Source organism: Saccostrea echinata, unplaced genomic scaffold (assembly GCF_033153115.1).
Source record: "Saccostrea echinata isolate AGI-Se365-2 ecotype Australia unplaced genomic scaffold, CSIRO_AGI_Sech_v1 ptg000001l, whole genome shotgun sequence".
Lineage (NCBI taxonomy): Eukaryota > Metazoa > Mollusca > Bivalvia > Ostreida > Ostreidae > Saccostrea > Saccostrea echinata.
In genome coordinates this window covers 17701630-17725513 of record NW_026889750.1, presented here as the reverse complement: position 1 = coordinate 17725513, position 23884 = coordinate 17701630, and the positions used below count along the sequence as shown (strand labels likewise).

Below are 23884 nucleotides of genomic sequence, written 5' to 3'. Positions count from 1 at the left end.
CCACCATCTAGTCACCAAGCTCAATTAAGGGGCCCTTTAAGGGGAACAGATAGACTTTACCAGTATGAATAAACTACCTGCTTCTATTTTTTTTTTTTAAATGTGTTTAAACAGAAAAAGAAAACTATATATCATGTCATATACATGTATAACGAAAAATAATTTTAAATTAATTTTTAGTTTGCATGATAAAACTCATATCTTCAAACAATTCATATTTTGGTAAAACAAAAAATTACAAAGAAGCATAAGATAAATAATTCGAAAAGAAATCATTTTGCTATGAATTTTGAATATATTAACTAACAACGTAAATTATGATTAATTGGTTATAATGAGACTGATTAAATGAGTTCACTCATCGTCGACGATGGAGTTCACTTTGAAATTTAGATTTAAAAAAGGAGGGAGAAGACTCCAACTGCTTCAAGGACGACTCCAAAACGGGAACAGCGGCCTCATGACCTACACAGACTCCTCATCAGAGTTATTGCACCTGGGATAGTGATAGTGCAAAAAATTAAAAAAAAAACTGCTGATGACATGAAAGAGAAAGTGCCCTAAATGTGAAAAAAAAAAAAAAATGAAATGTGCTAATGTGTATTCCAGTCGTGAAAAACAAAGTTCTCCAAATTTAATATGTATAAAATACTGAGTAGTGCTTAACATGTGACGTAAATAAAGATTGATGCTTCAAGTGTATGTAAAAAAAGTAATGTTTGAAAATTATAAACACGCTACTACTTTATATATATTGCGCAATAATTTTGTATTAAAATGTATTAAAAAAATACTGTATTTTTTATATGAAAAAAAAAAAATACTTGTTCAGTGTCTTTAATTAAAGTTACTATTTAATCAATCAAACTGTGATTTTCATTTTGTTTTTTATTTTTATCAGGAAGAAATTGTATTTAATTCAGACTACTTTGTTAAATAAAGGTAACCTAGGTAAACTCTACCTGTGACCCTTAGAGGGCCTCACAATGGAGTGTGATAATTAGATAGTTGATTTAGCGATCCTGAGCGATCTAGCGGTGCAGTCCTAAACACGGTCTACGGGTCTGCTAATAATCATACGTGGTAAGATTTTACATGTAACTTTATCTTACTAATTGTTCTTAAGAAAAATGTAGATTTTTGGCCCCACATGCTTTCCGAAACACGGTAAAAGACAATATATATATATATATATATATATATATATATATATATATATATATATATATATATATATATATATATATATATATATAATTGCTATATTATACTGAGAGAAATTATAAAAGAAATTTTTTTTGACGTCTTCAGAAGTTCCTTTATTCTACATCACTTTGAATATAGCAGAGACAGTTCCATGAAATTTAAAATTTTCTACGACGGATTGAAGGTTATTTCCGCATTTCGCCTCCAATTTAAAAAAGGGTGGTATTTACTGATAATTATGGATGTTTCAAGCCATTCAGCTGAAAAAAAACCCAAATACATAGAGGGGCTGTCAACACACACAAAAATGAACAGTTTGAATTCGACAATATTGTTTGTCTCATAGTTGATGAAATAACTCTTCAACCTTATACAGCCAATTGATGGATATATGTAGCATCCTTGTGGAGAATGATCGAAGCGAAAATAAATAAATAATATAGATAAATAAAATAAAATAAATAATGACATGCACAAAGTTCGTTTTTGCCGTTAAAATATTTGCATAAAATATCTATATAGTATATACAGGTAATTTTATTTTCGGGGCTATTAATTAATTTACACCAGTATGATACTATTCTGGAGTACTCAAGGACAGATAATGGGAAACGTCCCGTTTCACCATAAACCATAAAATTTGGGGTACTACTTTTCAAGTAAAGTACATGTTTAAAAAATATCAAAGTTTTCAAAACTTCCAAAGCCTCGTCATCGGTCTGTAATGAACCTATTTTCGGTCTGAAGACCGATAAATTCATGAAAGGAATTACTGTCTCCAATGGTGTAGCTAAACTAGAACTGCATATTTATCGCCTTTTCCTGTTTTTCTTTCTATGAATATTATACATCGTACATCTCGTCAATAGAAACCTCTTTTGGCAAGCCATGAATGAAACTTCATTACATGTGACAATTCATGACATATTTTATCTTGAGAAATTCATATTTGGTTCATATGGTCAAGTCGTAGAGTTAATATGTTTTCATTTTGTTGTTTCTGCAGAAAGATGAAGCACCTGGTGATTCTGGTCTCCTTATTAGCTTCTTCTTTTGCCGTGCATTTGAGCCATGATTTATCCCTCCACAGTGAAAATCTAGTGCGCATGTTCAGTGATTATTTATTACGTGATGACCAACTCCAAAGGCAAGGCAGAGATGTGGAATTCAATGGAAGTAAGACTATGATACACAAAACAAAAATATGCAATTAAGACTTTAATATAAAATTTGAAAGAGATCTTGAAATATAATAAACCTTCGCATTAAAAGAACATACAATGAGCAATTTTTAGAGCAACACCTTGTCAGTGAAGAATTTGTTTTTGAAGTTTACAATTTACAATTTCAGTTAATGGAGAGTCCAAACTGATGCGCAGAGCCTCTTCCCCATTCTACAAAGTACAAAACTTTGCAATATGGTATGAACCGAAGTCAGGAATGCGGTTTTGTGAAACAAATAATACCATTGTTTTGAAACAATGTATAGATACATCCAACAACTGCAAATATATGAACAGTACTCTCCAGCTCTGCCAAAAACCGGAAGCAGCAAAGAATCTTGGGTGTCTGAAAACGTGTCAGCTCTGTAATGGTATTTATATACATTTGTAGTTGGTGGATGAACTGAAAATTACATCCAGTTTCTCAAAAGTAAAGCTTAAGGAACATCATAAATCATACTAGCCTTTTGTATACAGTAGATAAATGTGAAACGGGTAACCACAACTGCAACCGTTTGGCCGACTGCAAACCAGACGGTGACAGTTTTCAATGTACTTGTAAGAAAGGCTACGAAGGAGACGGTGTAAAGTCTTGCACGGGTAAGCTATATTATAGGTAGTATATATATAATAACATTTTTAGAGCCCTTTAGTTACGTATTATTCACCACGATAATGAAAACTTTATCTGTTTCAGACATAAACGAATGCACCACCAACAAGCATAATTGTCAACCGACTCAGACATGCAAAAATATTGAAGGAGGATTTAGGTGTATATGTAGGTACAAATGAATCAGTTTTCTTTCTGTGTAATAATTTTATAAATTTTATCAGAGACATATATGTCTCTGATTTTATAAAGATATTTTATTTTTGCTGTGTGGAAACATTTATGTGATTTGGTACTGTTTCAGCCCTGTCGCTGGAATCACCACCTGTAAAAACTTGTCTGCCAGGCTACACTGCTCAAAACGGAAAATGCGAAGGTAAAACACAGAAATGACAAATGTTACAATCAAAACAGTAAAATTTCAGCATCGCAACAAGGACAATAACTGAATTTTGACATCCCAGTTGCACAGTAGCTAACCAACAGATAAACGATACCATCCACATTTCATGCATGTGCAGCTCCAGTTACATGCAAGACCCCCCAAAATTGTTTGGTAAATGTAGAAAGATAATCGATTGATTATAATTATACTCGTAGATGTAGACGAATGCAAGGATTCCAAGCTTAATAATTGTCACAAGGATGCTCTTTGTTCAAACACCGACGGAAGTTATAAATGTCAATGTAAATCGGGATTTATCGGAACTGGAACGACTTGTACTGGTGAGATTATTTGACTTCAAAATAATTTGATATGGCTTTGTTTTTACTTAATCAACATTTGTACTATTTGGAACTATTATACAGTAATTTTGTTGGCAAACATGTAGTTTTATTGCATTTACCAAGAAGACCAATTCACATATTTGGAAGTTCTTAAATTTTTATTGGTAAATTTGATTGTTCAACAAAATTATTCCTAAGATCATGTCACTTATGCCGTGTTTACACCAGAATCGTTAATTTTTTTTTATACCCGCGCTCTCTAAAGAATATTCAGTAGGAAATATTACATGTATTATCCTGGTCCGTCCGCCTGTCACGCTATCTTCTTTTTTAAACTCCTATTGCTTTCATTTTAGCCGACTCAACTTTTGAAATATGATTAGTAGTGTCCTTGTGATGTGCAATAAGGTTTAATAAGTTTTCAATTTCTACCATGGAAGGAGGTGTGGGTGGGTGGGGGGGGGGGGCAATTGAGGATAAAAAACGACGCTGTTCTACGAAAATTTGGTTCCCAGAACTTCTTTTACATTTTATGCAGTGGCCAAATCATCTTTTAGAATATGATTGTGGCGTTCTGTAGAAACGCAATAAGGTTCGGGAATTTCAGTTTCATCCAGGAGGCCAACTGGGGGCCAAAAAATTCATTTTATTTTTATTAAACACAAACTTTCTTTCTTTCCAGAAATCCTTTTTTGAACCGAATTTGTGCTTCATTAATTCTTTACTTTTTAGACTGGTACTGAATTTATTATATGAAATACTAGAATTAGAAGTTCATAAGCCAAATGCTCAGCTGAATATTTTATGTTCAATTTGATACATGTATATTTTATTATAAATTAAGTGCTGTGTGCTTCTTCACTTGTTACCCAGGTACAAAAGGTGGGTATTACTGTCCTATGACAGCATCTAATTTTAAATATGGGAACATGTGTATACTGAAAAAAGAAAAAAAAATTAGGCATAAAAGTCGAAGACAATGTTCTATAACTCTTGAAATATAATTTAATACACTGATATGAAGAGTGATATTCAATATTTGTATTAGAAATGCCCTTTTTACTTATCAAAGTTCAGAAAGTTGGATGTCCCTTCCGATTTATGACATATAATTAATAGAACAATTTCGTTCTTCTTCTTTCAATTTTTTTTGTTTATTTTTAAATTATATTTAAATTTTAAATCAGATATTGACGAGTGTAAAGGTAAGAATGACTGTTCCACGTATGCCACTTGTACTAACACTGCCGGTTCCTACGTGTGTAGATGTCGTGTAGGATTCAGAGGAAACGGAAAATCTTGTCAAGGTAAGATCATCCTTTGAAATTCTGAATCTTTTCACAATATTTAAGTATATCTAAACAATAAAACACTTTGTTTGTGAATGCGGAAATAACGTTTGCAAAAATTGCAGAAAAAATACACAACTCATAAACAGGTTATTTACATTGTTTCTGCAATGGTTGCCATCTTTAACCCTACACTTACAAACACAGACATTTTATTGTTTATATATAGATGTAATTATATTTGTATTAATATAATATAAATTTGGTTTTAGTACGTAAAATACCATATTTTCGATTTGTACGTCATGGTAACTTTCATTGACGAAAGAGCCCACTCTTTCAGAAATCTTTCATCCAAATGTCTTTAAAAAACGGGTTCTAACTAGTTTCGAGTTGATGGATTGATTAAGGGAAGTGGTTTTCATAAGAAATCAAGGAGAAAATAATTTATTCGGTGGCTGTAAATATATTCTAATAGATCCTAAATTGATATTTTTTTCTTCCGACCCTTTTTTCTCATCTTAGATGTCGACGAATGTTCAAAGGGAGAACGCAATAATTGTAACAAACTAGCTTCTTGTATGAACACCATTGGTTCCTTCAAGTGTACATGCCCGAAAGGGTACTACGGAGATGGATCTTACTGCAACGGTAAGCTTTTTTATTAGGACCCCGGCCAAAATTTGCGGGTGCCCCAAGTTTTCATTTTGTCATTCTGTCCATAGACAAATTTTATTTTTAATAACTTTTTATGATTGATTATCATTTCAATTTGGTATGTAGTAAAGATGCATTTTGATTACGAAGTTGATTCTTTTTGTCATCCGGTGGTAAACGGAGTGATTGAGTAGATTCTTAATTCAATATGAGAATGAATTGGCAAAAAGAAATATCTTCTGAAAATTGTTTTCTTATAGTTAACTTTGTATAAAAGGATGAAAGCTCAGTGAGTCCCCTGGGACTATTTTTTTCCTCCTAGCTTGGCCTTTTTCGGTTACAATAAGATACCCGGTATATAAACAACCCTCTCTGCAAGGGATAATTGTTTTTAAGTTAAGGTCAAGGCTGATTGATGTTTCCATTCACTGAAGGGTGTTTTCCCGTTTTGCACACATTTGATAATTAGGTATAGAACAATAGGTGTGAAATATGTTTTGATAGCAATTATAGTCTGATCTCCATCTGGGATTTACCTGGTTACCTGTATTTTACCAATGCATTATAATATATATTTAAGGGAATACATTAGGAAAATTTTACTTATCCACCCGAAGATGAAGTTGATAGTTTAGACAAATATTCCTATCACAGTTCACCCTTTTTATTTAGTTCATAAAGATAAAATGAATAAGTAAATGAATTCAATCTTAATTCATAAAAAAAAAAAATAACACATCCAGTTAGTATCATGTGAATATAATTATAGTTTTGATTGGTATTTGTGATATTTTTTATGTTTTGAAATAATTTTTTAAAGAAATAAGTCAAAATGTCAAGTGTAAAATTAACATTTTTTCTTCCTTTTCTTTCCGTAGAATCTCTTTCTCCAAATTCACAACTATGATATAGACTATAGCAATTAAGTAATTATCTTACCTGTACAAATTCCCGTTTTGCACACATTTTTTCAATACCTAAAATTGAAATGTGTGCAAAACGGAAACAAACCCACTGAAGCTAGGTATTTTATCAAATGCAATACTTCGTTTTATTCCTCAGGGGTTTTCCAGGTAGCCTTGTTTTGTCTTTTTCACGATTTGTTTTTTTACTGGCTTTATGAGTTTTTTGAGTTTTATCACTGTTCGTTATTTTCACATTTTTCATTTGGTTCAAAAAACCATTTAATTGAATGAAAATTGCAAGGAATTGTTAATTTTTTTGTACAAAATATTATTTACCTTTCTTTTTAAATACTAGTACAAGGATAAGGATGTCATTAACTTTTCTATTTACCGTAGTATTTTCATATTTTCTTCATATAATTTACAATTTACCTTTTGTTTCTTTTTATTGTAGATATAAATGAATGCAGTCGGCGATCTACAAACAATTGTCACCGCCGAGCTAAGTGTACAAATACACTGGGATCCTACAAATGTGCTTGTAAAAGTGGTTATACAGGAGATGGTGTCACAAAGTGTAATAGAAAAAGTAAGTCAAGTTTTTGAACAACAGCTAAACATTACCAGCCATAGTTCATAGAGGCTATCCATTGTGTCTTTGACAGTTGCTGCAAAATAGGGCCTTCGCTCCTTTCAACCTTTTTTTTCTTGAGAAAGTTTTTATACTCTTTATTGAAATATTACTGTGTAAAACTTGGAGTGTATATTTTCATTATTTTAGCTTTAAATCTGTCTTGGTACTAATCCTACAAAATTAATCTTCAACTGAATTTTTTTCTGAGGATTCTCTAAAAAAGTAGAGCCTAAAGATTTGAAAACAGAGCGCATCATCTTTTTTTTTTTAAATATATGTACTTTCATACAAACTATCTTGAATGATGTTTGTATTGTTCTCACTGTGCGTTTTACATTTCAGAGGTACCCAAATGGACCTGGTGGAATTTAAACAAATACTGAATTTGTTATGTCCACATTTTATGTCCTGTATAATAAGCATTATACTCTACGATTGCTGTGGTTAGTGTTGTATTTTTTGTTTTTTGTATTTTTTTTTTTTTTGAAAAAAAAAAAAGAATTAATATCTGAACATAAATTACGTTATTCAAAATAACTATGAACAATTTTTAGGCTAGGTCATCTTATTAAACCATATATATATAGATTATGTAGACCATTTCGTTTTTTCTAATTATTTCAATAAAAGTTCTCCACTTGCATAAATACACTTCACTTATTAGTATCCATTGATCAATTTGTATTCGTTTTTAGTAAAAGTATAGGCACTTTAAAAACTGAGTATGATAATTCCTTATTTCAAGTACAAGGAACTAAATAGGGTGCTCACGGTCTGAGCATTTCAGGATTTCTACCTTGCTTTGGATTGGGTCTAATTTTGTCAATAATCCGAATTTTAAAATTATTTACGCATGAATAATGATTACAAGTAAAATTTCAATCTTTAGTCAAGACACTTTCCAATTTCATGAATTTTACTCAATCCGATACATTGAAAATAGGCCGCTTTGTGGTCATGATATGTTATTTTAGAGGAAATCTGCACTAATTTTCCAAACGCCATTAAAATCAAACGATTAGAAAGTAAAAGAAAGTAAAAGGTTTAAGCGATTAAAGATGCTTTGTAATATATTTTATGTATTTTTTAAAAGCAAAAACATTGGGCAGGCCTTAATAATTCAAAGCAAAATCTGAAATGTGTGTGTAAGGGGGTTGGGGTTAATCTCGGTGGAGATTCAGTTGGGCTAGATATTTGGTCTGACGCCCACCGAATCTCGGGACAGTCCTTCATAATTCATGTCTGGAAATTCAGCCCCAACTTCGGCCGGCTATATCAAGAATTATTCACCTAGGCGACACTGTCGTTCGCTTCAATTAGGTCATTTAGTTGTTTAATTAACTCTCTTTCACTATTATTTTCACATTGCTTACCGTTTAGGCATCTAAATCCCACCATAAACAGTCTAGACGAACTCTAAAAACGGCGTGAACTCCGAAAATGAAGTCTTTGGCTCCATCATGCATTGCGGCAAAATGGCGTCCGATGTAAACAAATGATGGTTTGTCGTTCGCTTTCTCCCAATATACGGGTGCATGATGGCTGTATTTTAGTGCATTGTGACTTCATTTTAATTTTTGTTGAATGGATAATTATATCTATTAAATTATTTTGTGGATATTGACTAATTTATTGCTTCAAACTCTTGCATAGTAGTAAATTGGATATACGACATTGAATTCAATACTGCCGGTAAGAATTATTTTCTTATTTGATTTATTGTCTCCTTGATTTAAATTTTATGTTGTTCCTACAATATAGGTGCTTTTATTCGTTTTTGAAGACACCCATCTTGTATTTATTTTAATTAGAAAATGCGTATTTTTCACCACGTACGGAGCAGAGATATTCACAGGTTCATTTTTAGAAGACTTGTTGTGACCTTAATTTCTAGAAGAGTGGTTTTTAAAGATTTCATATTGATAGGCTAGCCAATAGTTTTAAAAATGTTTTCATATTATTAATAATATCTGTTCGTTTGTGATAAAAAATCGGTAAATAACGATGGTAAGAACTTACGCGTTCAATTCAGATGTCGTGCACAAATAAAAATACCGGATTGCTAATTTATGTGTAAAATTCAGTCAAGTTTTTAACAGTTACAATATATATTATCCCATTTTGCATATATATCCCTTTTACTATGCATATTTACTTCTTAAACGTGTCATTTTCTCTGTAATTGACCTGACTTCAAACGTCAACTTTGAAAGTAAATATCTCCTTTTCTGCAAATAAAATTAAAAATCTGACAAATCCGATCTCTTCCAAAGTCTTTTATTTAGCATTTCTGAGTACTGGCATAATTGCCATACTTTCCAAAACTTTGCACAGACAGTTTTTGTAGACCCATCATTTTTGCCGAAAAATCGCCATTTTTTGTGCGTGTGCGCATGCGCGGACTCTTTTTTCGGAGTCTTTTTCTGTCTCAATTTCTTACTTCCGGAAACGCTGTTTTTGGAGTTCGTCTAGACTGATAAATACGTCACTAAAATCTCCGTTCAAAATATGGCTCCCCTGACGTAATTGTTTATCTCCTCGCACTAAAGAGTTCCTCTATGATCTGTTTTCATTTCTATGAAAAAAAACTTAAAAGCCACAGTAGAGGTTCAGTATCACATAAAAGAAAACAGACTGTAGGAACTCTTTAGTGCGAGGAGATAAACAATTACGTCAGGGGAGCCATATTTTAAACGGAGATTTTAGTGAATGTTTTTATGGTGGGATTTACATGCCTAGACGGTAAGCAATGTGAGAATAATAGTGACAGAGAGTTAATTAAACAACTAAATGACTAAATTGAAGCCAACGACAGCGTCGCCTAGGTGAATAATTCTTGATATAGCCGGTCGAAGTTGGGGCTGAATTTCCAGACATGAATTATGAAGGACTGTCCCGAGATTCGGTGGGCGTCAGACCAAATATCTAGCCCAGCCGAATCTCCACCGAGATTAGTGTATTCTTTGTGACAAGGCCTTCCTTTGGATACCAACAACTTTGACCTTTTGACCTTGACCTTGGAGTTTGACTACTTTTGACAAACTATAACCTTGGCCATAACTTTTGAACAGTTGGTGCTTGGGGTTTCAAACTTCACATGTGTATTTATTGTGACAAGACCTTCCTCTGGATATCAACCTCTTTGACCCTTTGACCTTGACCTAGGAGTTTGACCTACTTTTGAGAAACTTTAACCTTGGCCATAACTTTTGAATGGTTGGAACTAGGGCATTCATACTTCACATATGTAATCCTTGTGACAAGACCTTCCTTTGGATACCAACCACTTTGACATTTTGACCTTGACCCAGGAGTTTGACCTACTTTTGACAAATTTTAACCTTGGTCATAACTTTTGAACAGTTGGTTCTTGGGGATTCAAACTTCACATGTGTATTTCTTGTGACATCACCTTCCTTTGGATATCAACCTCTTTGACCCCTTGACCTTGACCTAGGAGTTTGACCTACTTTTGAAAAATTTTAACCTTGTCCATAACTTTTGAATGGTTGGAGCTAGGGCATTCATACTTCACTTATGTAATCCTTGTGACATCACCTTCCTTTGGATACCAACCACTTTGACCTTTTGACCTTGACCTAGGAGTTTGACCAACTTTTGACAAACTTTAACCTTGGTCATAACTTTTGAACGGTTGAAACTAGGGCTTTCATACAACACATATGTAGTCCTTGTGACATCACCTTTCTTTGGATACGAACCACTTTGACCCTTTGACCTTGATATAGGAGTTTGACCTACTTTTGAAAAACTTTAACTTTGACCATATGAATGGTTGGTGCTAGGGCTTTCATACTTCACATATGTAATCCTTGTGACAAGACCTTCCTTTGGATACCAACAACTTTGACCTTGACCTTGACGTTTTACTTACTTTTAAAAAAACTTTAACCTTTGCCATAACTTTTGAACAGTTGCAGCTAGAGCTTTCAACTTTCACAGGTATATTCCTCGAGACAAGACCTTTTTTTTGAGTACCAACATTTTTTATCTTTTGGCCTGGATTTTGACTTGCATTTGAGAAAATTAAACCTTCGCCATAAGCTGCCATACGGGGGCATCAGTGTTTCACAAACACATCTTGTTAAATTTTACTATGATCATGAAATATAGCTTGAAAAGATCTGTGAAGAGCCTACAAAAAGTAAAATATGATGTGCACAATTGCACTATGTAATAAAGATTCTTTGAAAGTCTCATTAAATTTTATTCAGTGGTATAAGAGGAGTTGCGGATTAGACATGGGTACCGCAAAGCGTAACGGACGGAAATTCGGACGTACAGACAGATGGACAGTATCTGAAAATCAAGACAGAATTACCCCCCCCCCCCCTGAAAAAAAACCAAACAAACAAACAAAGGAAAACAAACAAACAAAACAAACAAAAACAAACCAAATTAGGCAATTAAAGTATTTCACTCTTGTCAGTTGAAATCCATTATTTCTTGATAAATTCCTATCATATTATTGTGTGCATATCATATGGTATTATGCATTTTTAAAAAGAGTTTACACAACAAAATTAAAAGTGTACACATGTACAAATGTAAAAGAGACCAAAAAATATCTAGAGTAATGTTATTCAAAACTTCAGTATTTGATCATTTTGTTAAAAAAATGATGACTATGTCCACTTAAGATTTAAAACATGTGGAATGACCATTCACTTAATCTTTTCTTTGACTTTCATTCCAATGGCCGTCACGGTAGCTCAGTAGGTAGAGCGCTCGCTCCGTGATCGGAAGGTCGTGTGTTCGAATCACGGCCGCGACTGACCTAAGTCGATAAAAAATAGGTAGCAACTGTTCCTTCGCCAAGCGCGAGACCTTAAAAACCGAGGCCCCGTGTCACGGTAAGCGTTGGCACGATAAAGAACCCTCACTGCTCAATGGCCCTGAGTGCCGAGTAAAGGTCTAAATTTGAAGCCCTTCACCGGTATATGATGACGTCTCCATATGAGTGAAAAATTCTCGAACGGAACGTTCGGGTACGTCTCCTAAGGAAGCTCTAAACAAAAAAGTGCTTATTTAATGGTAGTTTTAATTTATGCAGTTAGAGTGATCTGCCCTTCGGTGTAAAATGGAATAGACTGAAATCTTCAGTAAATGGCACAAAGTGAAATAGATTAAAGTCTTCTTAACAATGTATTAGATGTGGAAAAAAAACTAGATAGACTCAATATGTACACCTTAAATGATACATTGTACAATTTTCACAATTCAAGAAAAAAAAATTCATTTGTGTTAAGGACTTCTTTCAGAGGAAACTCCATTCTTAATTTTGACCAGAATGAAAAAAAACAATCCCTTTCTTCTTCTATCAGATATATTCAAGGCTAGTTTTTCAGATATTAAGTAACACACTTATCATTGAAAAAGAACATCTCTTCGTGTATTGTAAAGAAGGATAGAATTATTTTATACTATAAGTATTTACAAAGAAACATTGAATCTTGAAACGAATCATTTTGGGGGAACTATCTTTAAACTATCAAGCGGACCATCAAATTAGTAATATAGATAGAAGTATTGTTACAGATGAGCATGAATATAAAACAAACATAATCATTCGACAATTTTGCACCCTTTCCCTTGCTCATCCTTTTTCGCACTTATAAAATTTAATTTAGTATTGAATTTGTTTTTTTATATCAACTCAACTTTCTCTATATGTGTATCTGTTGATAAACTTTTTTTTTGTGATTTTCACCATAACACATACATGTCATGAAGATGAGAAGGATAAATGTAATCCTGCCTCCCCCAATACCCCCCCACCCCCACCCCCACACACAACAGTGACACATTACGTATGGCCCCACGTTGGGCATCATAGCAATATGAAAATAAATCAATATGATAAAGTAATCGAATGTTCCTCAGTTAAAATGAAACTTCCTAGCCCTGGTGTTGGAAGACCCCGTAATGTGTTATTCGCGTGCCGAGAGTGTGTGTGATGTAGCGCCATCTGGTGTCATGAGTGATCTAGCCGTGCAGTCCTGAACACGGACTAGAGGTCTGCTAATAATCATACGTGGTAAGATTTTAACTTTCTCTTATTGTTTTTAAGAAAAATGTAGATTTTTGGTCCTACATGATTTCAGAAAAAAAAGAATAATTCACACGGTTAAAACCATTTTTAAAAAATTAAATTGCTATATTATACTGAGAAAAATTAAAGAAAATTATTTTGTTTGGCGTCTTCAAAAGTTCCTATAATCGACATCACTTTGTAAAACAGAGACAGTTTCATGAAATTTTAAATTTTCTACGATGGATTATTCGTTTTTTCGAACCTCGCATCAATTTTAAAGAAAAAAGGGGGATGCATTTATTGACAATCTTGGATGTTTCAAGCACGCAGCTGAAAAAAAGAGCATTGAGCAACACATAAAAAATGAACAGTTTGAATTTGACAATATTGTTTGTTTCATAGTTGATGAAACAACTCCTTAACCTTATACAGTCAATTAATGGGTATATGTAATATCTTTGTGTGGAGAAAAGTACGGATAAAGATAAATAAAATGTAAATAAATAAAGAAAGAAAATAATGACTGAGCAAAAGTATGTTTTTGCCGTTAAAATATTTGCATATTATATTCAAAGAGAGAAAAATGAAAAGTCGACAAATATACTACTTTAGTTCCTATTTAGCTACACCTTTGAATATCTATTGACGACAATAAAAATTATCGGTCCTCGGACCAAACAGGCCCGGTAGGAATCAATTTCAGTTTGGGGGTGGAGGAGGAGGGGGTGGAGGAGAGGGGGCCGGGGTGGGCAATCAAACATTTTCAGTTGGGGGGCACTGCCAAGTAAAAATTCCTTGACAGACCAAGTCGTTATCATCAGTTGTTATTACTGAGGAGACACAAGCAAACTAAATATTTACAGGTCCATTTAACTAATGGTCAACTTTTGGACCCCCCCCCCCACTTCCCCTACCATCGCTACCGTATCTATCGATTCACAACAGAAATTACTGAGGAAATAAAACATAGTGAAACATTGTTACAAAATTAAAGATTCTGCGATTTTGCATTATTGTCATAGGTTATCCAACATTCAGGGGAAGTGGGATATATATTTATCAAAGTTTCTTGAATTTCCTTGTTTTGGATTCAAGTTAATTTGTTAGATCTTAAATCATAGTAAAATTAGATTAAATTTATATTTATACTAGAGGGTTTCATTTTTAGCTCTACTGGTCAGAGACCAGAAGAGCTTATGCGATAGTAAGGTGTCCGTCGTCCGTCCGTCCGTCCGTCTGTCTGTCTGTCTGTCTGTCTGTCCGTCTGTCTGTAAACAATTTTTCAAAACGCTACTCCTCCTACAGTTTTGGTCCGATTTCAATATAACTTGGCACACAAGTAGACTACACTAAGATACATAATTTAGTGCATCGGTTTTTGATTTCGATGGACGGTGTTGCCATGGTTACTAAAAATAGAAATTTCTGTGAAATTCCTTTAAAACGCTACTCCTCCTACAGTTTTGGTCCGATTTCAGTATAACTTGGCACACAAGTAGACTACACTAAGATACATAATTTAGTGCATCGGTTTTTGATTTCGATGGACGGTGTTGCCATGGTTACTAAAAATAGAAATTTCTGTGAAATTCCTTTAAAACACTAAACCTCCTACAGTTTTGGTCTGATTTTAATATAACTTGGCACACAAGTAGACTACACTAAGATGCATAATTTAGTGCATCGGTTTTTGATTTCGATGGACAGTTTTGCCATGGTTACTAAAAATAGAAATTTCTGTGAAATTCCTTTAAAACACTAAACCTCCTACAGTTTTGGTCTGATTTTAATATAACATGGCACACAAGTAGACTACACTAAGATACATAATTTAGTGCATCGGTTTTTGATTTCGATGGACGGTGTTGCCATGATTACTAAAAATAGAAATTTCTGTGAAATTCCTTTAAAACACTACTCCTGCTACAGTTTTAGTCCGATTTCAATGTAACTTGGCACACAAGTAGACTACACTAAGATACATAATTTAGTGCATCGGTTTTTTGATTTCGATGGACGGTGTTGCCATGGTTACTAAAAATAGAAATTTCTGTGAAATTCCTTTAAAACACTACTCCTGCTACAGTTTTAGTCTGCTTCTAATATAATTAGGCATACAAGAAGACTATACTAAGAGACATAATTTATTGCATTGGTTTTTGAATTCGATGAACAGTGTTGCCATGGTTACTTAAAATAGAAATTTCTGTGAAATTCCTTTAAAACGTTACTCCTCCTACAATTTTGGTCTGATTTCAATCTAATTTGGCACACAGTTAGAATACACTACGATACATAATATGTATTTCTGTTTTTTTTTATTTGGGTGAGTGGTGTTGTCATGGTTACCGTTACTAAAAATAGAAATTTCCGTGAAATACTTTCAAAACGCTACTACTCCTAGTTTTCATTTGTCATAATGATTTCAATATAACTTGTCACAAAAGTAGACTACATTAAGATACATAATTCTATTTATTGTTGCATGTTGCAATGTTTCAAATCCAAGTGCTACTTTTCTTTTGTTATACAAACAGACCAGTAGAGCTACAGTCTCATCAGAGACTTCTGGTTATGTTTTGCACTGAATTTCAGTATAAATTTGGAGAGGATGAAAAAAATAAGGATGTTTGATAGAAAAATTTCTTGACAAATATGTGTTTTAGCATATATACAGCCTGTATAAAATGTTCTACATAATATACTATTAAAAAAAAGAGACACATAATAGGAAAAATACGCTGAATAATATAAAATAATTTTACCATGCAATTTTAAAAAAAAATGACTATGATTCAATCGAGTAAAATGCATCATTTTTTAATGTTAAAAAAGTTATTGTTAACTAGACAGCCAGTCTACAAATCTCATAGACAAAGAGACTTAATTTGCAAATGCCAAAATTTTGTCTTTTTTAACTTTTTTATTTTGTTGGTTTCTCATCCACATCATTCAGGTACAAAAAGTTTATCAAAAGCTGGGGTTCTATTGATCCTCTTATTTTCGAAAATTGACCTAATTTAAAAATGCGGCATCTGAATGATGCACAACACAAAAAGGAAATTGGGAGATAGGAAGCATATGTATCACAGCCTACAATTGCAAGAGGTTTTAATATTGGACAAAGCACCATACCAACAGCATGATACAACAAATAATCGCCAAAAATATGGCAGAGTACACGTGACATTAGCAGCCCAGGATCGCTTCATTGGTTTGCGTCATCCTCATCAATGTTCCACAATGACGTCGTCTACAGCATTAGAACTTTATCCCTGACCTACACACAATATCAAACAAGAGGCATAAGAGTCGGAAGACATATTCACGCCATTGTTATGACCCTAAACACCGCCAATATCGACATCAAAGGTCTCAGACAAACAGATTATGGCCACAGCAACAGTTTGGTGTAGCTTTGAGTCCAGATTTTTTATTGCAAAGCCTGATGAAAGAGAGTGCATAAGCTTCGTAATGAACGTTTTGCAGAAAACTGCCACCGAGAGGTTGATAGATTTGGTGTTGTTAGTGGTATGATATGGACATCGGTTTTGTATACAAGCAGGGCGGATTTGGTTCATATTTAAAGGACTTTGACGGCACAACAGTATTTGATGACGATGTTCTACCTGTACATGTCTTTCAAGAAATGCAGCATCCTGGGGCCATTTTTCAATCAGACAATAGGAAGTCACATACGGCTAGTCTGACAATTGCATTCTTGAAAAGCCACGACATCTAGTCCTGCCTTGGCCATCCAATTGCCATCCTTCGCCAGATGTAAACCCATTAAGCATATCGTCAAAGAAAACGGCATCCCCAGACTCTGCAACGGCTGACCCAACCTCTACATTAAGAGTAGAACAGTATTCTAATACAGTTTTAATGCACTCATTTGCGTGCATGGGATGACGTTTTAGGCTCTCATAGGTGTCTGCAGGGGGCATACAGATATTGATCTTTAAGGACCTTGGACTGTCTATGAGAATTCTTGAGTTATTATTACACTTAGCTTGTAGACATATTGTTTACCAAATTTCTCGGTTATCAGTTCATCATTCTACTGACCATTTTGTTAAATGTGTCACTAAAATTTTCCTATGCGTTTCCTTTTTTTGAACAGTATATATTTTTTGAGTAGCCTATGTCCTTATATGCATTGTACGAGTAGTCTTCCCAGAACTAACCTTTCTCTATGAAATATTAAAGAGAAAACTTCTATATAACTGTCATACATAGAAATTAAGACATGAAGAAGTCAACAGTTATAAAGCAATATTCATTATATAAGTTTTTTGTAGAAAAATTTTTTAAGTATCGTTCTATGATATCAGTCTTCACAGTTATAATTTTTGATTCAATATCTTTATTTCTTAAGACCAGTCTGTGTTTATTGAATTTAGAGACACGTGCCGACATTAACAGACAGGATCACTTTTTAAAAATAAAACAGTATGATTGTTCAATAGTATATGTATCTTTTTATTGAATGGATAAAACCGTCATAAGTAGTGTTGTCAAATCGGACGATTTTTAGTAACAGGTTACTCGCTTAGCTTTCCGATCGAGTAACCGGTTACTCGGATGATTTTTCTTTAGACATCAAACATTTTTGTTCGCGATATATACTCAGCTGTAATATATACCGTATGTAATGTTGTTACCATTTCTATATTTATCATTTGTATATCGGTATACACAAAACACAAATAAACTGCATATGAACTTTATTTAAAATCACAAACACAAACTATCTTCTAAATAATTTTTTTTTCTCGAACACTCCGTAATCGTTGGCCGTTTTGCGCTTTATATATTGCTGGATTTACAGTTAAACTTCAGTTTGAGGTGGTTCAGAATGTTAGTTGTCCCACCCGTGTATGTTAATTCCATTTCACATGATTCACACCTCACAGATTTAAATTTAAGCTATTCTTTTAAAAATATTTCGATGGATGTGACGGCATCTTCTTTAATCTTGTACGAGGACTAGCAGAGGTTTACGGTTTATGTGAAGTAATTATAATTAAATGTGGTTTATTTGATGTAATTATACTCATATCAAGCCATCGGAACTTGTATACCCTTTGGCAATCAAAGCCATCAATTAGATAAACTGTGAAATACTAATTAAAATAAATTGATCGCATTTGTAAAACGCTAGGTCGAGACTTACGTTAAATAACTGTAAATAAAATGGGGACATCATAGACAAAAATACATTATTCCTACTGATTTACTTTATAAAATTCAATATATCCGAGTAACCGAGTAGCAGTTTTACTAACCGATACTCGCGTTGTCCGACGATTAACCGGTTAACCGGGTACTCGTTGACAACACTAGTAATCAGATTATTTTCATATTGCATATACTAAATAATAAAGATTAATCTCTTGAATAAAAGCCTCTTTTGACAATTCATTACACTTGACAATTGATGACATATTTTGTTAACTGTGGTAAATCAAACGATTTTGAGAAATTGATCAGTGGTCCAAGAAATGGCCAAGTCGTAGAGCTGATATCACGTTTGTTTTTTTTTTTTGTTTGTTTGTTTTTGTTTTGTTTTGTTTCTGCAGAAAGATGAAGCACCTGGTGATTCTGGTCCCCTTATTAGCTTCTTCTTTTGCCGTGCATTTGAGCCATGACTTATCCCTCCACAGTGAAAATCTAGTGCGCATGTTCAGTGATTATCTATTACGTGATGACCAACTCCAAAGGCAAGGCAGGGATGTGGAATTCAATGGAAGTAAGACTATGATACATAAAAAAATATGCAATAAAGACTTTAATATTAGATTGAATCTTGAAATATAACATGCCTTCGCATTAAAAGAACACACAATGAGCAATTTGTAGAGTAACACCTTGTCAGCGAAGAGTACATGTATGCTTTTGAAGTTTATAATTTTAGTTAATGAAGAGTACAAAGTGATGCGCAGAGCCTCCTCCCCATCCTACAAAGTACAAAACTTTGCAATATGGTATGAACCAGGGTCAGGAATGCGGTTTTGTGAAACAAATAATACGACTGTTTTTAAACAATGTATCGATACATCCAGCAACTGCAACTATCTGAACAGTACTCTCCAGATTTGCAAGAAACCGGAAGCAGCAAAGAATCTTGGGTGTCTGAAAACATGTCAGCTCTGTAATGGTATTGATATAAATTTGTAGTGTAAGACTGAGCTAAAAATTATTTCCAATTTCTCAAAGTAAAGCATGAGGAACATCATAAATCATACAGACCTTTTGTATATTATAGTAGATAAATGTGAAACGGGTAACCACAACTGCAACCGTTTGGCCGACTGCAAACCAGACGGTGACAGTTTTCAATGTACCTGTAAGAAAGGCTATGAAGGGGACGGTGTAAAGTCTTGCACGGGTAAGCTATATTGCAGTATATATAATAACATTTTGGAACCTTTTATTTACTTATTATTCACCACGATAATGAAAACTATCTGTGTTTCAGACATAAACGAATGCACCACCAACAAACATAATTGTCAACCAAGTCAGACATGCAAAAATATTGAAGGAGGATTTAGATGTATATGTAGGTACAAATTAATCATGTTTCTTTCTATGTAATAATAATTTAACATTATTTTATTTTAACGATGTGGAAACATTTATGTGATTTGATACTGTTTCAGCCCTGTCACTTGAATCACCGCCTGTAAAAACCTGTCTGCCAGGCTACACAGCTCAAAACGGAAAATGTGAAGGTAATACACACATTGTAGAAGAGATAAATGCTACAATCGAAACAGTAAAATTTCAGCATCACAACAAGGACAATAACTGAACTTTGACATCCCAGTTGCACAGTAGCTACCCAACAGATATAAAACAATACCATCCATATTTCATGCAGCTTCACTTTCATGCAAGACCCCCAAAATTGTTTGGTGAATGTAGAAAGATAATTTATTGATTATAATTACATTTACAGATGTAGACGAATGCAAAGATCCGAAGCTTAATAATTGTCACAAGGATGCTCTTTGTTCAAACACCGACGGAAGTTATAAATGTCAATGTAAATCGGGATTTATCGGAACTGGAACGACTTGTACTGGTGAGATATTATTTGACTTCAAAATAATTTGATAGGACTTCAGTTTGGAGTTAATAAGCATTTTAGTGACATACATTTATACACTAATTATGATGGCAAATATGTAGTTTTATTGCATATACCAGAACTCGAATTTTATGAAAACAAACGGCATAATTTTCTTTTTTGACTTAAACAGAAACTTAAATTCACAGATATTTGGAAGTTGTTGATTTTCATTTGTAGCTTTGATTGTTCCACAAAATTTATTCCAAGAAAATGTCACTTATGCCATGTTTACAATAGAACTGTTAAAATTTTATTTTTTGTTTTTAATTCTTGCACTCTCTAAAGAATGATCAGGAATATAGTTATCTTAACTTCTAATACGTTCATTTTAGGCAGTTTTTTTTTTTAAATATGATTAGAAGTGTCCTTGAGATGTGCAATAAGGTTTTGAAAGAATAATTATTTACCCCTGGGGGGCAATTGAGGATCAAAAACCTTAAAAAATTCTACGAACACGTGGTTCTCATAAATTCTTTTTCATGTTATGCAGCGGCCAATTAAATTATCTTTTGGAATATGATTGGTGGTGTCCTGTACACTGATATGCAATAAGGTTTGGGAATTTGCAATTTCATTGTGGAGGCCAATTGGAGCCGAAATGTTTTTAATACAAATTTTCCTTCTTTCCAGTACTCCTTTTTAAACCGAATTTATACCTCATTAAATTCTTTAGTTTTTAGACAGGTAATAAATTTAGTATATGAAATACTACCATAAGAGGTTCATGGGCCACGTGCTCACCTGAACATTATTTTTATGCTCTATTTGATACATGATGTCCTATCAGATTGATGACATATAATTAATAGAACAACGTCTTTCTTCTTCTTTCAATTTTTTTATTTATAAATTATATTTAAATTTTAAATCAGATATTAACGAGTGTAAAGGCAAAAATGACTGTTCCACGTATGCTACTTGTACTAACACTGCCGGTTCCTACGTATGTAGATGTCGCGTAGGATTCAGAGGAAACGGAAAATCTTGTCAAGGTAAGATCATCTTTTGAAATTCTGATTCTTTTCACAATATTTAAGTATATCTAAACAATAAAATGCTTTCTTTGTTAATGCAGGAAGTAAGGGTGCAACAATTGCAGAAAAAATACACAGTCTGCGTAAGCAGGTTATGTACATTGTTCATGAAATGGTTTTCAACGTTAACCCTGCACTAACAAACAAATACAGACATTTTATTGTTTATACATGCATATATAACGACATGTATATTGAATATATATATATATATATATATATATATATATATATATATATATATATATATATATATATATATATATATATATATATATATATATATATATATAATATTAATAATCATATAATGTAGGTTTAAGTATGTGGTATTTAAAAATCGTTTCTAATTAGTGTAGAGTTAATAAATTGATTAAGGAAAGTGGTTTTCATAAGAAATCAAGAAATCAAGGAGAAAATATTCAGTGAATGTAAATCCTAAATGATATGTTTTATTCAATTCCTTTTTTTTCCTCATGTTATAGATGTCGACGAATGTTCAAAGGGAGAACGCAATAACTGTAACAAACTAGCTTCTTGTAAGAACACCATTGGTTCCTTCAAGTGTACATGTCCGAAAGGGTACTATGGAGATGGATCTTATTGCAACGGTAATTTTTTTCTATTAGGGCCTCGCAAACATTAGCGGGAGCCCAAGTTATCATTTTGTTATACTGTCACAAAGAATTCTGTCCACAGTATTTTAAAAACACTTTTTATGACTCCGCATTTATATCACCATAGCGGAATGTTTGATATTCATTTTCAAATTTGGTATGTTGTATCAATACGTAACGAGATTTATTTTGATTACGAAGTTGTTTCTGTTTGTCATCTGATGGTAAGCAGAATTGAGCAGATTCCTAATTCAATATAAAAGGGAATTTCTTTTGAAAATTTTCATATAGTAAACTTAGTATAAATGGATAAAAGCTCAGTGAATCCACTGGGACTAATTTTTTTGCCTTGCTTAGCCTTTTTTTTGGGGTTACAATAAGATATATTAATAACCCTTAATGCAAGTGATGTTTATTTTCAAGTTAAGATCAGGTCTGATTGATGTTCCCATTCACTGAAAGCTGATAGTTTGTCAAATATTTACTTCGTTTCATTCCTCACCCCACCTCTGGGATTTCTCAGCGTCCGTGTTTTTGTCTTTTTCACGATTGAAATTTTTTTTTAATGTTTATGAGTTTGATTACTGTTCATCATCTTTATCTTTTTTTCATTTGGTTCAAATACACATTTACATTTTATTGAATCAAAATTGCAAAGAATTGTTATTTTATTGACTTACTGCTATTGTTAAAAACAAAATTGTTACAAAATATAGTTATTTACCTATCTTCCTAAATACTAATACAAGGATAGGAATAATTATTTTACAGGTAGTTTCATTAAAAAAAATATCATTAACTTTATATTTACCTTAGTAGTTTTCATATTTTTCTTCAAATGATTTACAATTTCCTTTGTAATTGTTTCTTTGTCAACTTATCATATTGTAGTTCCTTTTTATTGTAGATATAAATGAATGCAGTCGGCGGTCTACAAACAATTGTCACCGCCGAGCTAAGTGTACAAACACACCGGGCTCCTACAAATGTGCTTGTCAAAGTGGTTATACGGGAGATGGCGTCACAAAATGTAACTATAAACGTAAGTCATGTTTTCTTATTGTTGATAAACATCACCACCCGTAGTTCACAGAGGCTATCCATTGTGTTTATGAAAGTTGCTGCAAAATACTCGGATGAACTTTAGGGCCTTAACTCATTTTATTAACCTTTTTGTTCTTGAAAAGATTTTACATTTTTTGTTGAGAACTTGGAGTGTATATTTTCATTATTTTAGCTTCAAATCTGTCTTTGGACTGTCAAAATTACAAAATTTGTCTTCAACTGACATTTTTACATGAGGATTATCACTAAAGATAGAACCTAAAGATTTGAAAACAGAGCGAATCATCTTTTTGTTGTTTGCATTGTTCTCACGTTGCATTTTACATTTCAGAGAAAGTAAAGTGGAGCTGGTGGGGTTAAAACAAATACTGAATTTGTTATGTCCACATAGTATGTCTTGTACTAATACATATTACTCTGTGCTTGCAGTTTTAGTGTTGTATTTTAATTTAAAAAAAAAAAAAAACCCATTTTATTCAATATTCAAAAAAAAAAAAATTATTCGATATTTCAATTATTTTGAATATAAATTAAAATTATTCAGATAACTATGAACATTTTTAAAGCTATTATTGAATTATATATATATATAAAACTAGTGTTTGGTTGCTTGGTTGTCCTTTAACAATAACATTTAGAAAAACATGGAATAAAATATGATAAAAAAAAGTCTAGAAATTGTCTACAGGTGAAAATTTTTTTCCTGCATACAAAACAGA

General features: G+C 32.9%; 3 protein-coding genes across 3 annotated transcripts in view; all 3 read left to right on the top strand.

The window, feature by feature from the left end:
- The window catches only part of LOC133186354 (U1 small nuclear ribonucleoprotein A-like), a 195018-nt gene extending 186755 nt beyond the window's left edge, over positions 1 to 8263 (top strand). Inside the window, exon 8 of the mRNA XM_061321616.1 lies at positions 8252 to 8263. The gene's annotated coding sequence lies outside the window, so the exon portion shown is untranslated. The remainder of the gene's footprint in view (positions 1 to 8251) is intronic.
- LOC133195148 (adhesion G protein-coupled receptor E1-like) lies at positions 1022 to 7688 on the top strand. Its single transcript, XM_061331015.1, has 11 exons — positions 1022 to 1083; positions 2213 to 2382; positions 2558 to 2800; positions 2907 to 3029; positions 3127 to 3210; positions 3347 to 3418; positions 3643 to 3768; positions 4959 to 5078; positions 5586 to 5711; positions 7077 to 7211; positions 7599 to 7688. The coding sequence occupies exons 2-11, from the start codon at positions 2217 to 2219 to the stop codon at positions 7637 to 7639; spliced, it is 1236 nt and encodes a 411-aa protein (XP_061186999.1). The 5' UTR covers positions 1022 to 1083; positions 2213 to 2216; the 3' UTR covers positions 7640 to 7688.
- A 4966-nt stretch (positions 8264 to 13229) lies between the features above and the next one.
- Positions 13230 to 23583, top strand: LOC133186390 (fibulin-1-like). Its single transcript, XM_061321651.1, has 11 exons — positions 13230 to 13314; positions 18894 to 19063; positions 19229 to 19456; positions 19562 to 19702; positions 19793 to 19876; positions 19977 to 20048; positions 20276 to 20401; positions 21322 to 21441; positions 21969 to 22094; positions 23008 to 23142; positions 23497 to 23583. The coding sequence occupies exons 2-11, from the start codon at positions 18898 to 18900 to the stop codon at positions 23523 to 23525; spliced, it is 1227 nt and encodes a 408-aa protein (XP_061177635.1). The 5' UTR covers positions 13230 to 13314; positions 18894 to 18897; the 3' UTR covers positions 23526 to 23583.
- The last annotated feature ends 301 nt before the right edge of the window (positions 23584 to 23884 follow it).